Source organism: Oncorhynchus keta, chromosome 7 (genome assembly GCF_023373465.1).
Source record: "Oncorhynchus keta strain PuntledgeMale-10-30-2019 chromosome 7, Oket_V2, whole genome shotgun sequence".
Classification (NCBI taxonomy): Eukaryota; Metazoa; Chordata; class Actinopteri; order Salmoniformes; family Salmonidae; genus Oncorhynchus; species Oncorhynchus keta.
The window spans coordinates 50,505,714-50,529,108 of NC_068427.1; the positions used below are offsets into that span (position 1 = coordinate 50,505,714).

At 46.2% G+C, this 23,395-nt stretch overlaps 2 protein-coding genes across 2 annotated transcripts in view; both read left to right on the forward strand.

Annotated features, from left to right (window-relative positions):
• The first annotated feature begins 6,760 nt into the window (after nucleotides 1–6,760).
• On the forward strand, nucleotides 6,761–11,325 carry LOC118374192 (tubulin alpha chain-like). The gene is made up of 4 exons (XM_035760569.2): nucleotides 6,761–6,900; nucleotides 8,066–8,288; nucleotides 8,427–8,575; nucleotides 8,847–11,325. The coding sequence occupies exons 1-4, from the start codon at nucleotides 6,898–6,900 to the stop codon at nucleotides 9,822–9,824; spliced, it is 1,353 nt and encodes a 450-aa protein (XP_035616462.2). The 5' UTR covers nucleotides 6,761–6,897; the 3' UTR covers nucleotides 9,825–11,325.
• Nucleotides 6,774–23,395, forward strand: part of LOC118374193 (tubulin alpha chain-like) — a 28,936-nt gene continuing 12,314 nt past the window's right edge. Inside the window, exon 1 of the mRNA XM_052523149.1 lies at nucleotides 6,774–6,900. Within this exon, the coding sequence (XP_052379109.1) occupies nucleotides 6,898–6,900 (3 nt within the window). The 5' untranslated portion in view covers nucleotides 6,774–6,897. The remainder of the gene's footprint in view (nucleotides 6,901–23,395) is intronic.

A 23,395-nucleotide genomic window follows, 5' to 3' on the forward strand; every position in this document is an offset into this window, starting at 1 on the left:
CGATCGAAGGCTACTGGCACAGGTACAATTTGCTGCGTCATTTTTAGCCTAGGCGCGATATTTTTTTAGGTGGGGGTGGGGGGGCTTGTGCTCAATCTTTGCAGACATTTCTGCTTCGCTGGTACATTAATGCTGATTACAATTTGAGATGTATGGGTGGTAGCCTCTCCAGCAGGGAACTTGGTTTGAGATACTCGTATTATTTGCTTATAGTCTCTATACTGTGATGTGAATGGGCTATTTTCTCTTAACATTTCCACCTAGCAAACATCACATACACCAAGCAGTGACACGGTGCAGCTCTAATATTCTCATCGGTAACCAGTAGGTGGCACTGTAACCTTGTGCTACAGTAGTGGTGCGGAATGTGGAACACGTTAAGACTTGACACCTGTCCTGTGTGTCACTGAGTTCACGTCACATCAGTGGTATGCAGAACGAATGCGTTATTAACGCCACTCGGCAGCCTTTTGTCATCTGGTTTGAATTAAAGGGATAAAACTATATTGGCTCCCGAGTGGCACAGTGGTCTAAATGCACTGCGTCTCAGTGCTTTGAGGCTTCACTACAGACACCCTGGTTCGAATCCAGGCTGTATCACAATTGGCTGTGATTGGGCGGCGCACAATTGTCTGGGTGTAGGCCAGTGTAGACCATCATTGTAAATAAGAATTTGTTCTTAAGTGACTTGCCTAGATAAGTTAATTTAAAAAATATTTATAGAATCCAACTAACAGCTCAAGGCATTATAAATTGGATAGTTATTTTTTAGGAAAACACAATGTGTTTAAATCCAATAATGAAGCAATTTTTTAAAAAATTACATTTGTATTGAAATGTATTTTCAGAGAGAAGAATAAAGCTCATGTTTGACTGGGCGTGCGCTTGTTTGTTGGTACGGAATGGATTCTTTGTGAGCTTCAGGAAGCAGACAAAGTCATCTAGCCTTTCAGGTTGTGTGACCTGTCAGACGAGCTAGCCATCTCATTGGCTATGTGTCCCCCAGTGACTCATTAGGTCTGTATGGCAGTTCCACTATGTTAAATTAAAATAAACTTTGGATCCTCCCCACCAATGATAACCAATTAGGTCAAAGCAAAGATAACACCATTTTTTTTTTATTCTTCTGCAAGAATCAAAACACATGAATAATTCAACACATGCAAATGAGTTGTGTTCAGGAGGATGTGTTTATGGAATAATCTTATATATGGTTACCAGCGGATTTAGTGCACTTCATGTGAAGAATTGTCTGGCTGTAAATCAACAGAATTTGAATAAAGTTTACAGTATATAAAAAAAAAATGTATCTCTGGTGAGTTATGGGCGGGGCCTTCTAGCAGCAGAATCATGGGAAAACAAAGGTGAACACAGTATAGCAGGGTTCAACATATTGTATTTCCTTAAATATCTTGGATGACATGTGGAATTACATTGTATGCTGAAGCGTTAAGATTTCACTTCACTGGAACTAAGGGGCCTAGCCCGAACCATAAAAAACAGCCCCAGACCATTATTCCTCCTCCACCAAACTTTACAGTTGGTACTATTCATTTGGGGCAAGTAACGTTCTCCTGGCAACGTTCTCCTGGCAAACCCAGATGTGTCCGTCAGACTGCCAGATGGTGAAGCGTGATTCATCATTCCAGAGAACGTGTTTCCACTGCTCCACAATCCAATGGTGGCGAGCTTTACAGCCACTCCAGCCACTTCAACCCATTTTATGAAGCTCCCGACGAACAGTTATTTTGCTGTGATTGTTGCAACCGTGGACAGGCGATTTTTACGCAATACGCACTTCAGCATTCGGCAGCCCTGTTCTGTGAACTTGTGTGGCTTACCACTTTGCGGCTGAGCCGTTGTTGCTCCTATACATTTTCACTTCCCAATAACAGCCCTTATAGTTGACCGGGGCAGCTCCAGCAGGGTAGATATTTGACGAACTGACTTGTTGGAAAGCTGGCATCCTATGACGGTGCCACGTTTAAAGTCACTGAGCTCTTCAGTTTGGCCATTCTACTGCCAATGTTTGTCTTTGGAGATTGCATGGCGGTGTGCTTTTATTCACCTGTCAGCAAAAGGTGTGGCTGAAATCTACGAATCTACTAATCCCTTCCCCCACCACTCTCTCCTCCCCTTCCTCATCACTCTCTCCTCCCTCCCTCCCTCCCACCTCACTGACCCCTCTTTCCTCCCCCACCCATCTTCCCTACACCACACTAGTTTCATAATTTCAACCTATCCCTAACTACTATCAGCCTACCATTTTAAGGTTCCCCACTAAACTCATTTGGTTATGATTTAGAATCATGACGCCAACAGCGTCTTGTAATTTCCATAGAACTGTGCTGTTATAATAACGCCTGTTATACAATGTATTTGGCGAATGAGAAATAAATAATTCATTATGTTATTTTTGTATTTTCTAGAAAGAGGACTGTTATTTAGGTTAACATATATTGGGAGTTATATCAGTCAAGCAACTAGCGAGGAGTGAAAAAAAAAACCGACAGGGGCTGTGTCAAACGTCTCACAAACCACACCCTCCCTATGCTGTACCTTCCCTAAAACATTTTGTCGTAGTGCGACAGTGACAAATGTCAACCGGTATGTGGGAAAGGGCATGGAGGAGGGAGAGTTCTCTGAGGCCAGAGAAGACATGGGGAAGGATTATGAAGAGGAGGGAGCACTAACAGATTCACCCATTTTTGAATATTTATATTGTTTTTGTGTGCATCTCTGAGCGATGATCGATTCCCTGGGTCATTTCGTGTGAATCTGAGCTATTGCGGTTCAGCAGGCAGAAATTCGCTCGTTATGACGTAGCGTTGCGATAAAGCCGCTCTCGTTACACTAACAGGGACAATTGTAGATCACTAAAACGTCTATCATACACGTGAGATTTCAATACCGGTCGATGTCATAACGCGGGAGGATGTCTTCTCTCGAAGGAGTCATTGATCGTATTTTTTTTGCGATATTCCTACTTGGAGAAATGTGCAATTTAATTTAACACAGGGTCTAACACGTGTATCCTATTTTTATGCTTCTCCAGTCCAGGGTGCTATTGCGAATTTCAGACTCCACTCTGTGAGGCACATCGATTTGCAGGTTGAACATGGTGAGATTGTACACTCCTAAATTGATCGTGCAGTTTGCTTAGGCGATTTTATACAGCGAACTGGGTACTTCACACTCTGATATTCAGTTCGGTATTATTGTGTTGCGCTTGTGCGCAGGCCATAGGAGAGAGCATTGCATTGTGGGTTTTTGTAGTCGACATGAGCTGCAACAGATTTCCACATCGATTTTCACATGTTGCTACCACCCGCATTATATAACAAATCAATTATTTGTTCACAAAAAAAAATATATATAGTTCTGTAACACTGTAAACTATAGGAATGAGTGGATTTTTCCTTTAAAGGTAGAGGCTTCAGGTCGAGATTTCTGGAACCCTCCTTGCAACAGCTAAAGGTTCAAAGCTTCTGCACGTTTTCTCCAAATCTTCAAAGGCCTTTTTCACTAAAGTTAGTTCCATTATCTGGTGACCTAATTTAGCTTTTATAGCCCGGGTGGTGTCTCCTCTCCCCCCCACGCCCATATTTCCCTTCCCCCACCCCTATCTCTCCCCTCGATGCACCCTCCCGCTTCCATCCCTCTCACACTCAAATCAAATTGTATTGGTCGCACATAAATATTTAGCAGATGTTATTGCGGGTGTAGTGAAATGCTTTTGTTCCTAGCTCCAACAGTGCAGTAGTTTCTAACATTTCACAACAATACACACACATCTAAAAGTAAAATGGAAATGGAATTAAGAAATGTAGAAATATTAGGAGGAGCAATGTTGGAGTGGCATTGACTAGAATACAGTATATACATCTGAAATTAGTTAAGCAGTATGTAAACATTAAAGTGCCCAGTGATTCCATTATTAAAGTGACCAGTGATTCCATGTCTTATCTACATAGGCATCAGCCTCTAAGGTGCAGGGTTGGTAGCCAGCTAGTGACAGTGGCTAAGGTTCAGGGCAGGGTACACCCCCCCCTTTCCCCTGACCCACCCTTCTTCTCTCCCCCACCTCACTGCCTTCCCCCATCCGTCGTCCCTAGACAACCCCTCTTCCCTACACCATTCTAGTTTCATAATTTCAACCTATCCCTGACTACTATCAACCTAACATTTGGAAAGTTAACCCCACAAAACAAATTTTGTTATGATTTAGAATCAGGACGCGTCTTGTAATTTCCATAGAAAATGTGCCCTTATAATAACCTCTAGTCTCTTATACAATGTATTTGGCAAATGATAAATAATAAATTTTCTTTTAAATCTTGTCTTGCTGTTATTTAGGGTAACTTGTATATTTGGTGTTGAATCAGTCAATTAAACAGTGAGGAGTATCTGACAGGTGGGATGTGTCAAACGCCTCACAGACCACACCCGATGTAGTACCTTCTCTATGGGGAAATGAAGGGAGAAATGACCACACCCGATGTAGTACCTTCTCTATGGGGAAATGACCACACCCGGGAGTGGGAGAGGGGGGTGGGAGAAGGATGGGGCAGGGGAGAAGGATGGGGGTGGGAGAAGGATGGGGGTGGGGAGAAGGGGTTGGTGGGAGGGGAGAAGGGGTTAGGAGGTGGGGAGAAGGGGTTGGGGGTGGGGAGAATGGGTTGGGGGAAGGGGACAAGGGGTTGGGGAGTGGGGAGAAGGGGTTGGGGGAGGGGTGGGGAGAAGGGGTTGGGGGAGGGGTGGGGAGAAGGGGTTGGGGGTGGGGAGAATGGGTTGGGGGAGGGGAGAAGGGGTTGGGGGGTGGGGAGAAGGGGTTGGGGAGTGGGAGAAGGGGTTGGGGGAGGGGAGAAGGGTTTGGGGGTGGGAGAGGAAAGAGGGGTGGGCAGCAACGCTCCCCATCCAACCTGACAGAGCTGGAGAGGATCTGCAGAGAAGAATGGGAGAAACTCCCCAAATCAGGTGTGCCAAGCTTGTAGCATTATACCCATGAAGACTCGAGTCTGTAATCGCTGCCAAAGGTGCTTCAATAAAGTACAGAGTAAAGGGTCTGAATACTTATGCAACTATGATATTTAAGTTTTTTATTTTGAATTAAAATTGCAAAAATTTAATTAAAAAAAACAACAGTTTTTGCATTGTTATTATGGGGTATTGTGATGTCATTATGGGGTATTGTGATGTCATTATGGGGTATTGTGATGTCATTATGGGGTATTGTGATGTCATTATGGGGTATTGTGATGTCATTATGGGGTATTGTGATATCATTATGGGGTATTGTGATATCATTATGGGGTATTGTGATATCATTATGGGGCATTGTGATATCAATGGAATACCTAGGATAGGGTAAGTATGGGTAGGTAATATTCATTATGGGGATTTAGATATCATTATGAGGCTTGTTATCATTATGGGGTTGTCATTATGAGGTGTATGCATCATTATGGGTATTGGATATCATTATGGGTATTGTGAATCACTTAAATGTAAATGTATCATTATGTATTGTGATATCATTATGGGGTATTGTGATATAATTATGAGGTATTGTGTGTAGATTGATGAGAAAAAATGTAACAAAATGTGGAAAAAGTCAAGGGGTCTGAATAATTTCTGAATGCACTGCATATTGTTGTATTGTGGTATTAAACATTTTGTATTGTAGATATGTAGTGGCGTAGTAATGTTATATGATGTACTGTTTTATTTTTCAGTTTTACATGTAATGTAAGTGCCTTATTAGTGTGTTTGGACCCCAGGAAGAGTAGCTGCTACCCAATTTAAGTTAAAATGGTTTATATAAGGGTATGAACGTCCCAAGGATCCCGGAGAGCACTGACTATGCTATCCCACAGCTCAATACCCCAAATTCGTATCTGCGTAGAGAGAGAGAGACAGCCAGTCAGCCTCTCTGTGAGAAGAGGGAGGGACTTCCTTGTTATTTTCATACCAGGGTTGTTCTTGAATTGCGGTGGCATTTGCAACCATGAAAAACACTTTAAAATGCCAAATAGTTATTCATTATACGTGGTTTTGTTTATTTTCAACTATTTATCAATGATAAAACATAATGCAAGTCCTTTATACTGCACAACGTTATGTTTACGCATTTTAAACATACGCAAGAACTTAAGAGTAAGCAAATTGGCTTGTTCTAGTACTGATGTGTAGAGTTGAAGAGGCATGTTCTGTGGATTTAGAGAAGTCAATATATTATTTTGAATGATAGTGAATAAACATATTTTATATTGTATATATCGATAACAACAAAGAAGGAGATTTAAAATACCTATTTACTAGCATAATGTCTGTTCCTCACTTTTATGTCAATGTTTTCTACTGCCTCAAATCCCTAATTACAAAGATATACAAGATCCTTGAGCATTCCCTCCAGAGGCAAACTGTTATTGGTGAGGAGAGAAAATTCTGAGCTAATCACACCCTTTTAGTATGTCATGTGGTGCCACTTGGTGTTAGTCCATTTAAACAAAGATAAATAACGTTGTGAGCAAAATAATTGATCATATATCATTTTAGTAAATACTTAAAAAAAAGGGTTAATGGACTTAGATTTGAGCATCTCGTGCCCTTCAAAATGGTACAAATTATGTTACGTCATTCAACTGCCATATTAGTTGATTTGGGATGGGAAGATGTACTAAAATACATTTAAATTAAAACGATTCTGAACTATTTTTCCTAAATGCCAGAATGACCCACCAACAGTCTCTCCCGCCAAGCAGACCGCTGTCGCTTCCTGCCGGTCTGTCTGCTTCCCGGTCTATAAAACCCCCCACCTCTTCCTTTCTTCTGCAGTTCTGCCTTCTCTTCTGAATCCTCAACGTCAGCCTGTGAAGGAAAAGAAAACCAGACAAAATGGTGAGTACTGACTGCTGATGTAGATAATAAAATAATATTTATTTCACATGCTATTCGTAATTTAAAAAAAAGTATATGATTAGATCAATCTGAAAAGCATGTGGACGATGGATTCTGTACATAAAGACCATGGTCCGAAAACTATTTCCTACTGCTCTAAAAAAACGACATACTGTGTACTAATCGTACTAGATAGTATTTCTAACGGACTGTTTGAGTCAAAACGAATGCAGTAAGTACATATCCGCTTGGTAGACTCACCCAACCTAATGCGCAATTGCGTTGATTCCCGCCCTTATGATATTATCAGCTGATTATATGCGTTTCCTCTTTTTCATATGGCGATATGAAACATGTTATGTATTCAACTGATATAATGATACATGTCATTTAGGTCAAATTATTATTATTATTATTATTTTTGTTCTTGTGACAGAATCCTCTGTAGCCATACATCAAATGTGGGTTAGATGTCGGTGTTCTAAGTAGGAATAACAACGACCGTTGGTGTAGATGGAACACCTCTTCGCTTCAGGGCAAACGCATGAATTGTTGATTTTTACATTGGGGGGGTCTATGCGACATGAGGAGGCACAAAGGAGAACAGGGAGGGGCAGTCTGAGATGGTTGCCATTTTATGTAGCTATCGCTGTTTTACACTGCAATGGGTGGGCAGCTGGCCCGGATGGCGGGAGGAGGAGGGGGGGGGGGGCAACGAGGCACTCCCTTTTCACCCTGGTTCTCTGCTCTTAAAATTACAGGGTCATGCATGACGTTCTGTGGTTAAATGGCAGATAGAGGATTTGCAAGATGGTGGCACAGCAGAATAGCCTAGCCAATCAATTTGCTTAAATGTCCCTTTTGTTAAATGGGTGTCAATACTGAATTCACAGTTCAGTCAAATCCAGGCCTTTCCCATGAGGACATTATATTACTTTCATAGATAGATAGATGCTACATAGATGGAGATGAAAATAAATAAGGACAATAAAAGTGAGATGGTGAAAGCAAGGTTTGTCTTTAGCAGTATCTTAAAAATATACATGTCATGTTGGTTTACTCATTTATACTCTGAAACAGCTTTAAACCTACAATACAAGTGCACATCACTATTTTGATTCACGTTTCCATGTAGTTGATGTCTTGTACCTTCTCTCTTTTTCAGCGTGAGTGTATTTCCATGCATGTGGGCCAAGCCGGAGTCCAGATGGGTAATGCCTGTTGGGAGCTGTACTGCCTGGAGCATGGGATCCAGCCGGACGGACAGATGCCCAGTGACAAGACTCGTGGAGGTGGAGACGACTCTTTCAACACCTTCTTCAGTGAGACCGGAGCTGGAAAGCATGTCCCCCGTGCCATCTTCGTTGATCTGGAGCCCACTGTCATCGGTAAGATGAGACGCCTGAAATCCTGGAGATTTCCTATTGAATTATGGTTTACGAGCTTTGAATGATTTGATATTCTGTCCCAAGATATTCCTCATGTTCAAAATATTAGGATATTCTAAATCTACCTTTGTCTTTCAGATGAGGTGAGGACAGGTATTTATCGTCAGTTGTTCCACCCTGAGCAGCTGATCACTGGTAAGGAAGATGCTGCCAACAACTACGCCCGCGGTCACTACACCATCGGCAAGGAGATCATTGACATTGTGCTGGACAGGACACGCAAACTGGTGAGTCGTCATTCTGAAACAGGCCTCTAACTAGGGTTCTACACAGAACCTTTTTCATTCTAGAAGGTTCTTCAGAAACCTTCTCTATGGAAGAAAGCGTTTTAAAATGGTCAAAGTTCTACCTGGAACCATAAAGGGTTATCTTACAGGGACAAGCCGAAGAACCCTTTATGGTTCTAGGTAGAACATGAAAACAGGTTCTCCATTCTCTTCTTACTGCTATAACATAAGATAACATCTAACAATGTTATTGTACCATTTCTCCATTCAGGCTGACCAGTGTACAGGTCTCCAGGGGTTCCTCATCTTCCACAGCTTCGGAGGAGGCACCGGTTCTGGTTTCACCTCCCTGCTGATGGAACGTCTGTCTGTCGACTACGGAAAGAAGTCTAAGCTTGAGTTTGCCGTTTACCCAGCTCCCCAGGTGTCCACGGCTGTGGTGGAGCCCTACAACTCCATCCTGACCACTCACACCACCCTGGAGCACTCTGACTGTGCCTTCATGGTGGACAATGAGGCCATCTATGACATCTGCCGTAGGAACCTTGACATTGAGCGTCCCTCGTACACCAACCTCAACAGGCTCATTGGTCAGATCGTCTCCTCCATCACTGCCTCCCTGCGTTTCGATGGAGCCCTGAATGTTGATCTGACAGAGTTCCAGACCAACTTGGTGCCCTACCCTCGTATCCACTTCCCTCTGGCCACATATGCCCCAGTCATCTCCGCTGAGAAGGCCTATCACGAGCAGCTGTCAGTCGCTGACATCACCAACGCCTGCTTCGAGCCGGCCAATCAGATGGTGAAGTGTGACCCTCGTCACGGCAAATACATGGCCTGCTGTCTCCTGTACCGTGGTGACGTTGTTCCCAAAGATGTCAACTCTGCCATCGCTGCCATCAAAACCAAGAGGAGCATCCAGTTTGTGGACTGGTGTCCCACTGGCTTCAAGGTGGGTATCAACTACCAGCCCCCTACGGTGGTTCCTGGAGGAGACCTGGCCAAGGTCCAGAGGGCTGTGTGCATGCTGAGTAACACCACAGCCATCGCTGAGGCCTGGGCCCGTCTGGACCACAAGTTTGACCTGATGTATGCCAAGAGAGCCTTTGTGCACTGGTACGTTGGTGAGGGCATGGAGGAGGGAGAGTTCTCTGAGGCCAGAGAAGACATGGCAGCCCTGGAGAAGGATTATGAAGAGGTGGGCACTGACAGCGTGGGAGAAGAGGATGAGGAGGGAGAGGAATATTAAAAGGCTAAAAACATGCTTTGCCCCCCTACATTCCAACACTGTTGGAGTCCTACACTTAACATGACAGCAACACATTCCCCACTGCAGTGTTAACAGTCTCTGTTACATCTCGTCATGTTGTGTGTATTCCCAATAAACACGCCACGTCTCTTGTCTAGACAAAAAAAAAAATTGAATGTGAAACGAGTTTGTTTTTTGACAAGTCTGAACTTCTGCAGCAGCCGTTAATGAGTTCTCCGTGAGTAAGTTCTACCAGTCAATGTTGGAGCTGCGTCATGGAACTGACCCCACCTGTGCAAATATGGCTGTAGCCTACTGAAATAGAATAAATGACACAAGATGTGTTTCAGGTAGACATCACTACATCCTTTTTAGCCTAAGTGATATTTTGATGACAGCTATTGATATTTGGTAGGCATTAAACTTGAATACATTTCTGCCAAACTGGTTAATGCTGATGTTGTGGAGAGTCTTCCACAGGGAGACTCAAATTCAATCTTAAATGAATCTTTATTGCCAGCTCACTGGAAAGGTTCCATCCAACTCAGTGCGCCAATAGTACACGTCAATCAGGAGCTCTGCCGGGGCAGTCCCGGCAGTTGTCCTAAAAACGGCTATACACACACACACGTTATATATTTGCATAATTAATTCATCATTACCTTTTTGTTTCATTAATGTGACCCGACCAACACGGGTTCAAAACATGTGACAGACCGATACCTCACGAGTTCTTCTCTCTGAGGTCTTGAAACAGATCTTTCATTCTCAAATGATGTTCTGGGAGTACTGCCAAATTGCAGTTAATGATAGTGAGGATTCGTTCAGCCAGTCACTTGCGCGAACATAGAAATTGGTAAATAGAAAAGCACAAGTACAAAATGTCAATCTCATTCCATCCTCATCACTTGTGTGATAATAATCATTACATTTTAATGGAAACATTTAGATTTTTAGCTTCTATATCAAAATATTCTATACTCTTAGGTTGCAAGTTCAAATCCCCGCTATTGACAGCTAATGTAAACACTTCAAACCCAGACACTTCATAACCTTCATTTAAAAAAAATTAATTAGGCAAGGCAGTTAAGAACAAATTCTTATTTTCAATGACGGCCTGGGATCAGTACGTTAACTGCCTGTTCAGGGGCAGAACGACAGAGTTGTACCTTGTCAGCTCGGGGATTTGAACTTGCAACCTTTCGGTTACTAGTCCAACGCTCTAACCACGAGGCTACCCTGCCGCCCCTAATCATCACTTGTGATAATCATTACATTTCAATGTAAACATTTACATTTTCAGCTTCTATATCAAAATATTCGATACTCCTATTAAAGTAAGGGAAATCAACACAGAGAGAAAAAACAGACACTTCATAACTTCAAACCCTTCATTCTGGGTTGTATAATCCAAATAGTATGGTAATATTACAATCATAATAAAGGCTATACTTCTATTAATGGGAGTGAGTATTGAGGTGAATAAATGGCTCAATGTTGACCAATGCTTCCATATCTTAACACGACTCAGGTTTGGATTGAGCAATGCTCTTCACTAACTGTCCCTGGGACATCAACTAACCCTACTGTCCCTGGGACATCAACTAACCTTACTGTCCCTGGGACATCAACTAACCCTACTGTCCCTGGGACATCAACTAACCTTACTGTCCCTGGGACATCAACTAACCCTACTGTCCCTGGGACATCAACTAACCCTACTGTCCCTGGGACATCAACTAACCTTACTGTCCCTGGGACATCAACTAACCCTTCCTGTCCCTGGGACATCAACTAACCTTACTGTCCCTGGGACATCCTAACCCTACTGTCCCTGGGACATCAACTAACCCTACTGTCCCTGGGACATCAACTAACCCTACTGTCCCTGGGACATCAACTAACCCTACTGTCCCTGGGACATCACCTAACCCTACTGTCCCTGGGACATCAACTAACCCTACTGTCCCTGGGACATCAACTAACCTACTGTCCCTGGGACATCAACTAACCCTACTGTCCCTGGGACATCAACTAACCCTACTGTCCCTGGGACATCAACTAACCCTACTGTCCCTGGGACATCAACTAACCCTACTGTCCCTGGGACATCAACTAACCCTACTGTCCCTGGGACATCAACTAACCCTACTGTCCCTGGGACATCAACTAACCCTACTGTCCCTGGGACATCAACTAACCCTACTGTCCCTGGGACATCAACTAACCCTACTGTCCCTGGGACATCAACTAACCCTACTGTCCCTGGGACATCAACATCAACCCTACTGTCCCTGGGACATCAACTAACCTTACTGTCCCTGGGACATCAACTAACCCTACTGTCCCTGGGACATCAACTAACCCTACTGTCCCTGGGACATCAACTAACCCTACTGTCCCTGGGACATCAACTAACCCTACTGTCCCTGGGACATCAACTAACCCTACTGTCCCTGGGACATCAACTAACCCTACTGTCCCTGGGACATCAACTAACCCTACTGTCCCTGGGACATCAACTAACCCTACTGTCCCTGGGACATCAACTAACCTTACTGTCCCTGGGACATCACTAACCCTACTGTCCCTGGGACATCAACTAACCCTACTGTCCCTGGGACATCAACTAACCCTACTGTCCCTGGGACATCAACTAACCTTACTGTCCCTGGGACATCAACTAACCCTACTGTCCCTGGGACATCAACTAACCCTACTGTCCCTGGGACATCAACTAACCCTACTGTCCCTGGGACATCAACTAACCCTACTGTCCCTGGGACATCAACTAACCCTACTGTCCCTGGGACATCAACTAACCCTACTGTCCCTGGGACATCAACTAACCCTACTGTCCCTGGGACATCAACTAACCCTACTGTCCCTGGGACATCAACTAACCCTACTGTCCCTGGGACATCAACTAACCCTACTGTCCCTGGGACATCAACTAACCCTACTGTCCCTGGGACATCAACTAACCCTACTGTCCCTGGGACATCAACTAACCTACTGTCCCTGGGACATCAACTAACCTTACTGTCCCTGGGACATCAACTAACCCTACTGTCCCTGGGACATCAACTAACCCTACTGTCCCTGGGACATCAACTAACCCTACTGTCCTGGGACATCAACTAACCCTACTGTCCCTGGGACATCAACTAACCCTACTGTCCCTGGGACATCAACTAACCCTACTGTCCCTGGGACATCAACTAACCCTACTGTCCCTGGGACATCAACTAACCCTACTGTCCCTGGGACATCAACTAACCTTACTGTCCCTGGGACATCAACTAACCCTACTGTCCCTGGGACATCAACTAACCCTACTGTCCCTGGGACATCAACTAACCCTACTGTCCCTGGGACATCAACTAACCCTACTGTCCCTGGGACATCAACTAACCCTACTGTCCCTGGGACATCAACTAACCCTACTGTCCCTGGGACATCAACTAACCCTACTGTCCCTGGGACATCAACTAACCCTACTGTCCCTGGGACATCAACTAACCCTACTGTCCCTGGGACATCAACTAACCTTACTGTCCCTGGGACATCAACTAACCCTACTGTCCCTGGGACATCAACTAACCTTACTGTCCCTGGGACATCAACTAACATCCTACTGTCCCTGGGACATCAACTAACCTTACTGTCCCTGGGACATCAACTAACCCTACTGTCCCTGGGACATCAACTAACCCTACTGTCCCTGGGACATCAACTAACCTTACTGTCCCTGGGACATCAACTACTGTCCCTGGGACATCAACATCAACTAACCTTACTGTCCCTGGGACATCAACTAACCTTACTGTCCCTGGGACATCAACTAACCTTACTGTCCCTGGGACATCAACTAACCCTACTGTCCCTGGGACATCAACTAACCTCCCTGGGACATCAACTAACCTTACTGTCCCTGGGACATCAACTACTGTCCCTGGGACATCAACTACTGTCCCTGGGACATCAACTAACCTTACTGTCCCTGGGACATCAACTAACCCTACTGTCCCTGGGACATCAACTAACTTACTGTCCCTGGGACATCAACTCCCTGTCCCTGGGACATCAACTAACCCTACTGTCCCTGGGACATCAACTAACCCTACTGTCCCTGGGACATCAACTAACCCTACTGTCCCTGGGACATCAACTAACCTTACTGTCCCTGGGACATCAACTAACCTTACTGTCCCTGGGACATCAACTAACCTTACTGTCCCTGGGACATCAACTAACCCTACTGTCCCTGGGACATCAACTAACCTTACTGTCCCTGGGACATCAACTAACCTTACTGTCCCTGGGACATCAACTAACCCTACTGTCCCTGGGACATCAACTAACCCTACTGTCCCTGGGACATCAACTAACCTTACTGTCCCTGGGACATCAACTAACCCTACTGTCCCTGGGACATCACCTTACTGTCCCTGGGACATCAACTAACCCTACTGTCCCTGGGACATCAACTAACCTTACTGTCCCTGGGACATCAACTAACCTTACTGTCCCTGGGACATCAACTAACCCTACTGTCCCTGGGACATCAACTAACCCTACTGTCCCTGGGACATCAACTAACCCTACTGTCCCTGGGACATCAACTAACCCTACTGTCCCTGGGACATCAACTAACCTTACTGTCCCTGGGACATCAACTAACCCTACTGTCCCTGGGACATCAACTAACCCTACTGTCCCTGGGACATCAACTAACCCTACTGTCCCTGGGACATCAACTAACCTTACTGTCCCTGGGACATCAACTAACCTTACTGTCCCTGGGACATCAACTAACCCTACTGTCCCTGGGACATCAACTAACCCTACTGTCCCTGGGACATCAATTGTCCCTGGGACATCAACTAACCTTACTGTCCCTGGGACATCAACTAACCTTACTGTCCCTGGGACATCAACTAACCTTACTGTCCCTGGGACATCAACTAACCTTACTGTCCCTGGGACATCAACTAACCCTACTGTCCCTGGGACATCAACTAACCCTACTGTCCCTGGGACATCAACTAACCTTACTGTCCCTGGGACATCAACTAACCTTACTGTCCCTGGGACATCAACTAACCTTACTGTCCCTGGGACATCAACTAACCCTACTGTCCCTGGGACATCAACTAACCTTACTGTCCCTGGGACATCAACTAACCTTACTGTCCCTGGGACATCAACTAACCCTACTGTCCCTGGGACATCAACTAACCTTACTGTCCCTGGGACATCAACTAACCCTACTGTCCCTGGGACATCAACTAACCTTACTGTCCCTGGGACATCAACTAACCCTACTGTCCCTGGGACATCAACTAACCCTACTGTCCCTGGGACATCCCTACTGTCCCTGGGACATCAACTAACCCTTACTGTCCCTGGGACATCAACTAACCCCTACTGTCCCTGGGACATCAACTAACCTTACTGTCCCTGGGACATCAACTAACCCTTACTGTCCCTGGGACATCAACTAACCTTACTGTCCCTGGGACATCAACTAACCCTACTGTCCCTGGGACATCAACTAACCTTACTGTCCCTGGGACATCAACTAACCTTACTGTCCCTGGGACATCAACTAACCTTACTGTCCCTGGGACATCAACTAACCCTACTGTCCCTGGGACATCAACTAACCCTACTGTCCCTGGGACATCAACTAACCTTACTGTCCCTGGGACATCAACTAACCTTACTGTCCCTGGGACATCAACCCTTACTGTCCCTGGGACATCAACTAACCTTACTGTCCCTGGGACATCAACTAACCCTACTGTCCCTGGGACATCAACTAACCCTACTGTCCCTGGGACATCAACTAACCTTACTGTCCCTGGGACATCAACTAACCTTACTGTCCCTGGGACATCAACTAACCCTACTGTCCCTGGGACATCAACTAACCCTACTGTCCCTGGGACATCAACTACTTACTGTCCCTGGGACATCAACTAACCCTACTGTCCCTGGGACATCAACTAACCTTACTGTCCCTGGGACATCAACTAACCTTACTGTCCCTGGGACATCAACTAACCTTACTGTCCCTGGGACATCAACTAACCTTACTGTCCCTGGGACATCAACTAACCCTACTGTCCCTGGGACATCAACTAACCTTACTGTCCCTGGGACATCAACTAACCCTACTGTCCCTGGGACATCAACTAACCTTCCCTGGGACATCAACTAACCTTACTGTCCCTGGGACATCAACTAACCCTACTGTCCCTGGGACATCAACTGTCCCTAACCCTACTGTCCCTGGGACATCAACTAACCTTACTGTCCCTGGGACATCAACTAACCCTACTGTCCCTGGGACATCAACTACTGTCCCTGGGACATCAACTAACCCTACTGTCCCTGGGACATCAACTAACCCTACTGTCCCTGGGACATCAACTAACCTTACTGTCCCTGGGACATCAACTAACCTTACTGTCCCTGGGACATCAACTAACCCTACTGTCCCTGGGACATCAACCCTAACTGTCCCTGGGACATCAACTAACCTGTCCCTGGGACATCAACTAACCCTACTGTCCCTGGGACATCAACAAATCTTACTGTCCCTGGGACATCAACTAACCTTACTGTCCCTGGGACATCAACTAACCCTACTGTCCCTGGGACATCAACTAACCCTACTGTCCCTGGGACATCAACTAACCCTACTGTCCCTGGGACATCAACTAACCCTACTGTCCCTGGGACATCAACTAACCCTACTGTCCCTGGGACATCAACTAACCCTACTGTCCCTGGGACATCAACTAACCCTACTGTCCCTGGGACATCCCCTACTGTCCCTGGGACATCAACTAACCCTACTGTCCCTGGGACATCAACTAACCTTACTGTCCCTGGGACATCAACTAACCTTACTGTCCCTGGGACATCAACTAACCCTACTGTCCCTGGGACATCAACTAACCTTACTGTCCCTGGGACATCAACTAACCCTACTGTCCCTGGGACATCAACTAACCCTACTGTCCCTGGGACATCAACTAACCCTACTGTCCCTGGGACATCAACTAACCCTACTGTCCCTGGGACATCAACTAACCCTACTGTCCCTGGGACATCAACTAACCCTACTGTCCCTGGGACATCAACTAACCTTACTGTCCCTGGGACATCAACTAACCCTACTGTCCCTGGGACATCAACTAACCCTACTGTCCCTGGGACATCAACTAACCCTACTGTCCCTGGGACATCACTGTCCCTGGGACATCAACTAACCCTACTGTCCCTGGGACATCAACTAACCCTACTGTCCCTGGGACATCAACTAACCCTACTGTCCCTGGGACATCAACTAACCCTACTGTCCCTGGGACATCAACTAACCTTACTGTCCCTGGGACATCAACTAACCTTACTGTCCCTGGGACATCAACTAACCCTACTACTGTCCCTGGGACATCAACTAACCTTACTGTCCCTGGGACATCAACTAACCTTACTGTCCCTGGGACATCAACTAACCTTACTGTCCCTGGGACATCAACTAACCTTACTGTCCCTGGGACATCAACTCCCTGGGACATCAACTAACCTTACTGTCCCTGGGACATCCCCTACTGTCCCTGGGACATCAACTAACCTTACTGTCCCTGGGACATCAACTTACTGTCCCTGGGACATCAACTAACCCTACTGTCCCTGGGACATCAACTAACCCTACTGTCCCTGGGACATCAACTAACCTTACTGGGACATCAACTCCCTGGGACATCAACTAACCCTACTGTCCCTGGGACATCAACTAACCCTACTGTCCCTGGGACATCAACTAACCCTCCCTGGGACATCAACTAACCTTACTGTCCCTGGGACATCAACTAACCTTACTGTCCCTGGGACATCAACTAACCTTACTGTCCCTGGGACATCAACTAACCTTACTGTCCCTGGGACATCAACTAACCTTACTGTCCCTGGGACATCAACTAACCCTACTGTCCCTGGGACATCAACTAACCTTACTGTCCCTGGGACATCAACTAACCTTACTGTCCCTGGGACATCAACTAACCTTACTGTCCCTGGGACATCAACATCAACCCCTACTGTCCCTGGGACATCAACTAACCCTACTGTCCCTGGGACATCAACTAACCTTACTGTCCCTGGGACATCAACTAATCTTACTGTCCCTGGGACATCAACTAACCCTACTGTCCCTGGGACATCAACTAACCCTACTGTCCCTGGGACATCAACTAACCTTACTGTCCCTGGGACATCAACTAACCCTACTGTCCCTGGGACATCAACTAACCTTACTGTCCCTGGGACATCAACTAACCTTACTGTCCCTGGGACATCAACTAACCTTACTGTCCCTGGGACATCAACTAACCTTACTGTCCCTGGGACATCAACTAACCCTACTGTCCCTGGGACATCAACTAACCTTACTGTCCCTGGGACATCAACTAACCCTACTGTCCCTGGGACATCAACAAACCTTACTGTCCCTGGGACATCAACTAACCTACTGTCCCTGGGACATCAACCTGTCCCTGGGACATCAACTAACCCTACTGTCCCTGGGACATCAACTAACCCTACTGTCCCTGGGACATCAACTACTGTCCCCATAAACTACCTGTCCCTGGGACATCAACTAACCCTACTGTCCCTGGGACATCAACTAACCCTACTGTCCCTGGGACATCAACTAATCTCACCCCTGGGACATAAACTAACCCTACTGTCCCTGGGACATCAACTAACCTTACTGTCCCTGGGACATCAACTAACCCTACTGTCCCTGGGACATCAACTAACCTTACTGTCCCTGGGACATCAACTAAACCCTACTGTCCCTGGGACATCAACTAACCTTACTGTCCCTGGGACATCAACTAACCCTACTGTCCCTGGGACATCAACTAACCCTACTGTCCCTGGGACATCAACTAACCCTACTGTCCCTGGGACATCAACTGTCCCTGGGACATCAACTTACTGTCCCTGGGAACCCTACTGTCCCTGGGACATCAACTAACCCTACTGTCCCTGGGACATCAACTAACCCTACTGTCCCTGGGACATCAACTAACCCTACTGTCCCTGGGACATCAACTAACCCTACTGTCCCTGGGACATCAACTAACCCTACTGTCCCTGGGACATCAACTAACCTTACTGTCCCTGGGACATCAACTAACCCTACTGTCCCTGGGACATCAACTAACCCTACTGTCCCTGGGACATCAACTAACCCTACTGTCCCTGGGACATCAACTAACCCTACTGTCCCTGGGACATCAACTAACCCTACTGTCCCTGGGACATCAACTAACCCTACTGTCCCTGGGACATCAACTAACCCTACTGTCCCTGGGACATCAACTTAGAACCCTACTGTCCCTGGGACATCAACTAACCCTACTGTCCCTGGGACATCAACTAACCCTACTGTCCCTGGGACATCAACTACTGTCCCTGGGACATCAACCCCCTACTGTCCCTGGGACATCAACTAACCCTACTGTCCCTGGGACATCAACTAACCCTACTGTCCCTGGGACATCAACTAACCCTACTGTCCCTGGGACATCCTAACCCTACTGTCCCTGGGACATCAACTAACCCTACTGTCCCTGGGACATCAACTAACCTTACTGTCCCTGGGACATCAACTAACCTTACTGTCCCTGGGACAATAACCCTACTGTCCCTGGGACATCAACCCTTACTGTCCCTGGGACATCAACTAACCCTACTGTCCCTGGGACATCAACTAACCCTACTGTCCCTGGGACATCAACTAACCCTACTGTCCCTGGGACATCAACTAACCTTACTGTCCCTGGGACATCAACTAACCTTACTGTCCCTGGGACATCAACTAACCCTACTGTCCCTGGGACATCAACTAACCCTACTGTCCCTGGGACATCAACTAACTTACTGTCCCTGGGACATCAACTAACCTTACTGTCCCTGGGACATCAACTAATCTCACTGTCCCTGGGACATCAACTAACCCTACTGTCCCTGAGACATCAACTAACCTTACTGTCCCTGGGACATCAACTAACCCTACTGTCCCTGGGACATCAACTAACCCTACTGTCCCTGGGACATCAACTAACCCTACTGTCCCTGGGACATCAACTAACCCTACTGTCCCTGGGACATCAACTAACCCTACTGTCCCTGGGACATCAACTAACCCTACTGTCCCTGGGACATCAACTAACCCTACTGTCCCTGGGACATCAACTAACCCTACTGTCCCTGGGACATCAACTTAAGTCACAATAATAAACCTTGTTTAATAACAATTGTTGTTAAATGAAAACAACTTTCAATCATTACTCATCGTCCGTATCTACAGGGGGGAAATGGGAGCTCATCCAGAGTTGGCATCTACTAACTCTTTCTCCATCCTCTGGAGGAGCAAAAAGCACGATAGCTGCTGAAGATCTTATCAGCCAGAGGCACAGATCACCTTACAGCATGTTAATAGCATTTCACAGGGAAGAGAGAGAGAGAACACATGTTGTAACAGTTTCACACCGACCTTGATAAGAATGAGATTGGGGCAAGGTTAGCTCAAGCTACAATCTAGTGGCTCTCCTCACATATTAGGGCCTCGCCGTTCCAAATCATAATTATAACTATTGATAACTTATATTTCTAGCATTTTTACTTTTCTCATCACGGCCTCCACTTGTTGCAATGACAGATTGGGTATCTCAATACATTCTTAGTCTTAAATTACTATACATTTCGCAGTGTGCAGACCTACACAATTATCCCTCCACAAGCAGAAATCTCCCTCATCCTTCTGGACTCCTTTGTTCATGGTCTTCTTCAGACAGTGTTTCAGTTCGTCCTTTTTTAATGGCACATGTTCGAAGCCCTTTGAAAATGTCTCTGTCCTTTACAGTCCGTTATGTCTTTGTCCCATGAATCCGACCGGTACACCAGCAGCATGAGAGACGTTTGGACTGGGTCCCTCTCCATGCTCACTCCACATGGACCCCATGGCACACTCCTGAGAGAAAAAGGGCAGGTGATAGCTTCTGGTTGGTGTTGTGCAGGTTGCTGGCTCGGACTCAAGTCTCATGGTAGACGTGGTGAAGGACCGAACACTATTGTTGCCATTATATTATTCAGCCGGTTAGAGGGGGTGTTGAGGTTCACACTATTCTTGGTCAAATGATCCCTTCCATGCATCTACACACCATCTGTGGTCACCTTCACCATAACCGAGAGAGTAAGAGAGAGAGAGGACAGACCAGAACAACAGTTTAGTTTAGGGCATATCTTACATTTTCCAAACAAGGTCTGGGCGTACTGTCAAATTGCAGCGACTGATAGTGAGGATTCGTTTAGTCAAGTCACTTGCACGAAAACAGAAATTGGTTTATAGAAAAGCACAAACGTAGAACATAGAAACTGGTAAATAGAAAAGCACAAGTATAACATTTCCATCACAATGATTACAACTTGAGATGTATCTCCCTTGGGTGGTAGCCTCTCCAGCAGCAAACTTGGTTTGAGATACTCATTATTTGCTTATAGCCTCTATACTGTGATGGTACATTAATGCTGATTACAATTTGAGATGTATGGGTGGGGAACTTGGTTTGAGATACTCATATTATTTGCTTATAGTCTCTATACTGTGATGTGAATGGGCTATTTTCTCCTAACATTTCCACCTAGCAAACATCACATACACCAAGCAGTGACACGTTGCAGCTCTAATATTCTCATTGGTAACCAGTAGGTGGCACTGTAACCTAATGTACAGCAGTGGTGCAGAATGTGGAACACTAAGGACTGGCACCATAGATATCTCTACTTGGAAATGACCTGTTTCAGCATGGACATTGCCATTAAAGGCTTCCACCATTTTAAAGTAGTCAGCTGGGTGGAGATTCCTGTGATGTGGGAGCGATCTGCCAATGATCAGAGCATTTTCTTCTTCAAATTGGGTTGTAAATGTTTTGTAAATGGCTTTAAACTATATTACTGCCATCTACTGGCCACAATAAATAAATGACACAAGATGTGTTTCAGGACTCCAGCACTGCAGGTGGTGGTAAATCGGCAATATTTGCTTGACATTTTTTTTACATACCAAAAAAGAAGAAAATGTACTACTTTAAAATGGTGATGGCCTCAATGGCGCTGCCCGTGCTGTCACAGACATCATAATGGGACAGATACAAAGTTAAGATCTCTTTCCATCTCTATGACTGACACCTGTCCTGTGTCATTGAGTTTAAACTTCCTTCTCATCAGTGGTATGCAGAATGTCTCTGCCTAACACTAGCCCCTAACACTAGTCCCTAACACTAGCCCCTAACACTAGTCCCTAACACTAGTCCCTAACACTAGCCCCTAACACTAGTCCCTAACACTAGTCCCTAACACTAGCCCCTAACACTAGCCCCTAACTAGTCCCTAACACTAGCCCCTAACACTAGGGGCTCCCACTTTCCCCCTTCTGATGACCAGGTGGCAAATCGCATCTCTGCATGTCTGGCAGACATATCAGTGTGGATGACGGATCACCACCTCAAGCTGAACCTCGGCAAGACAGAGCTGCTCTTCCTCCCGGGGAAGGACTGCCCGTTCCATGATCTCGCCATCACGGTTGACAACTCCATTGTGTCCTCCTCCTCCCAGAGCGCTAAGAACCTTGGTGTGATCCTGGACAACACCCTGTCGTTCTCAACTAACATCAAGGCGGTGGCCCGTTCCTGTAGGTTCATGCTCTACAACATCCGCAGAGTACGACCCTGCCTCACACAGGAAGCGGCGCAGGTCCTAATCCAGGCACTTGTCATCTCCCGTCTGGATTACTGCAACTCGCTGTTGGCTGGGCTCCCTGCCTGTGCCATTAAACCCCTACAACTCATCCAGAACGCCGCAGCCCGTCTGGTGTTCAACCTTCCCAAGTTCTCTCACGTCACCCCGCTCCTCCGCTCTCTCCACTGGCTTCCAGTTGAAGCTCGCATCCGCTACAAGACCATGGTGCTTGCCTACGGAGCTGTGAGGGGAACGGCACCTCAGTACCTCCAGGCTCTGATCAGGCCCTACACCCAAACAAGGGCACTGCGTTCATCCACCTCTGGCCTGCTCGCCTCCCTACCACTGAGGAAGTACAGTTCCCGCTCAGCCCAGTCAAAACTGTTCGCTGCTCTGGCCCCCAATGGTGGAACAAACTCCCTCACGACGCCAGGACAGCGGAGTCAATCACCATCTTCCGGAGACACCTGAAACCCCACCTCTTTAAGGAATACCTAGGATAGGATAAAGTAATCCTTCTCACCCCCTTAAAAGATTTAGATGCACTATTGTAAAGTGGCTGTTCCACTGGATGTCATAAGGTGAATGCACCAATTTGTAAGTCGCTCTGGATAAGAGCGTCTGCTAAATGACTTAAATGTAATGTAAATGTAGTCCCTAACACTAGCCCCTAACACTAGCCCCTAACACTAGTCCCTAACACTAGTCCCTAACACGAGCCCCTAACACTAGCCCCTAACACTAGC

Bases quoted from the DNA above. Each gene is read 5' to 3' on its own strand.
- LOC118374192 (XM_035760569.2), top strand. The intron at 8,289-8,426 runs GTAAGATGAGAC...TTTGTCTTTCAG, and splicing joins TCTGGAGCCCACTGTCATCG to ATGAGGTGAGGACAGGTATT. The intron at 8,576-8,846 runs GTGAGTCGTCAT...TTCTCCATTCAG, and splicing joins TGGACAGGACACGCAAACTG to GCTGACCAGTGTACAGGTCT.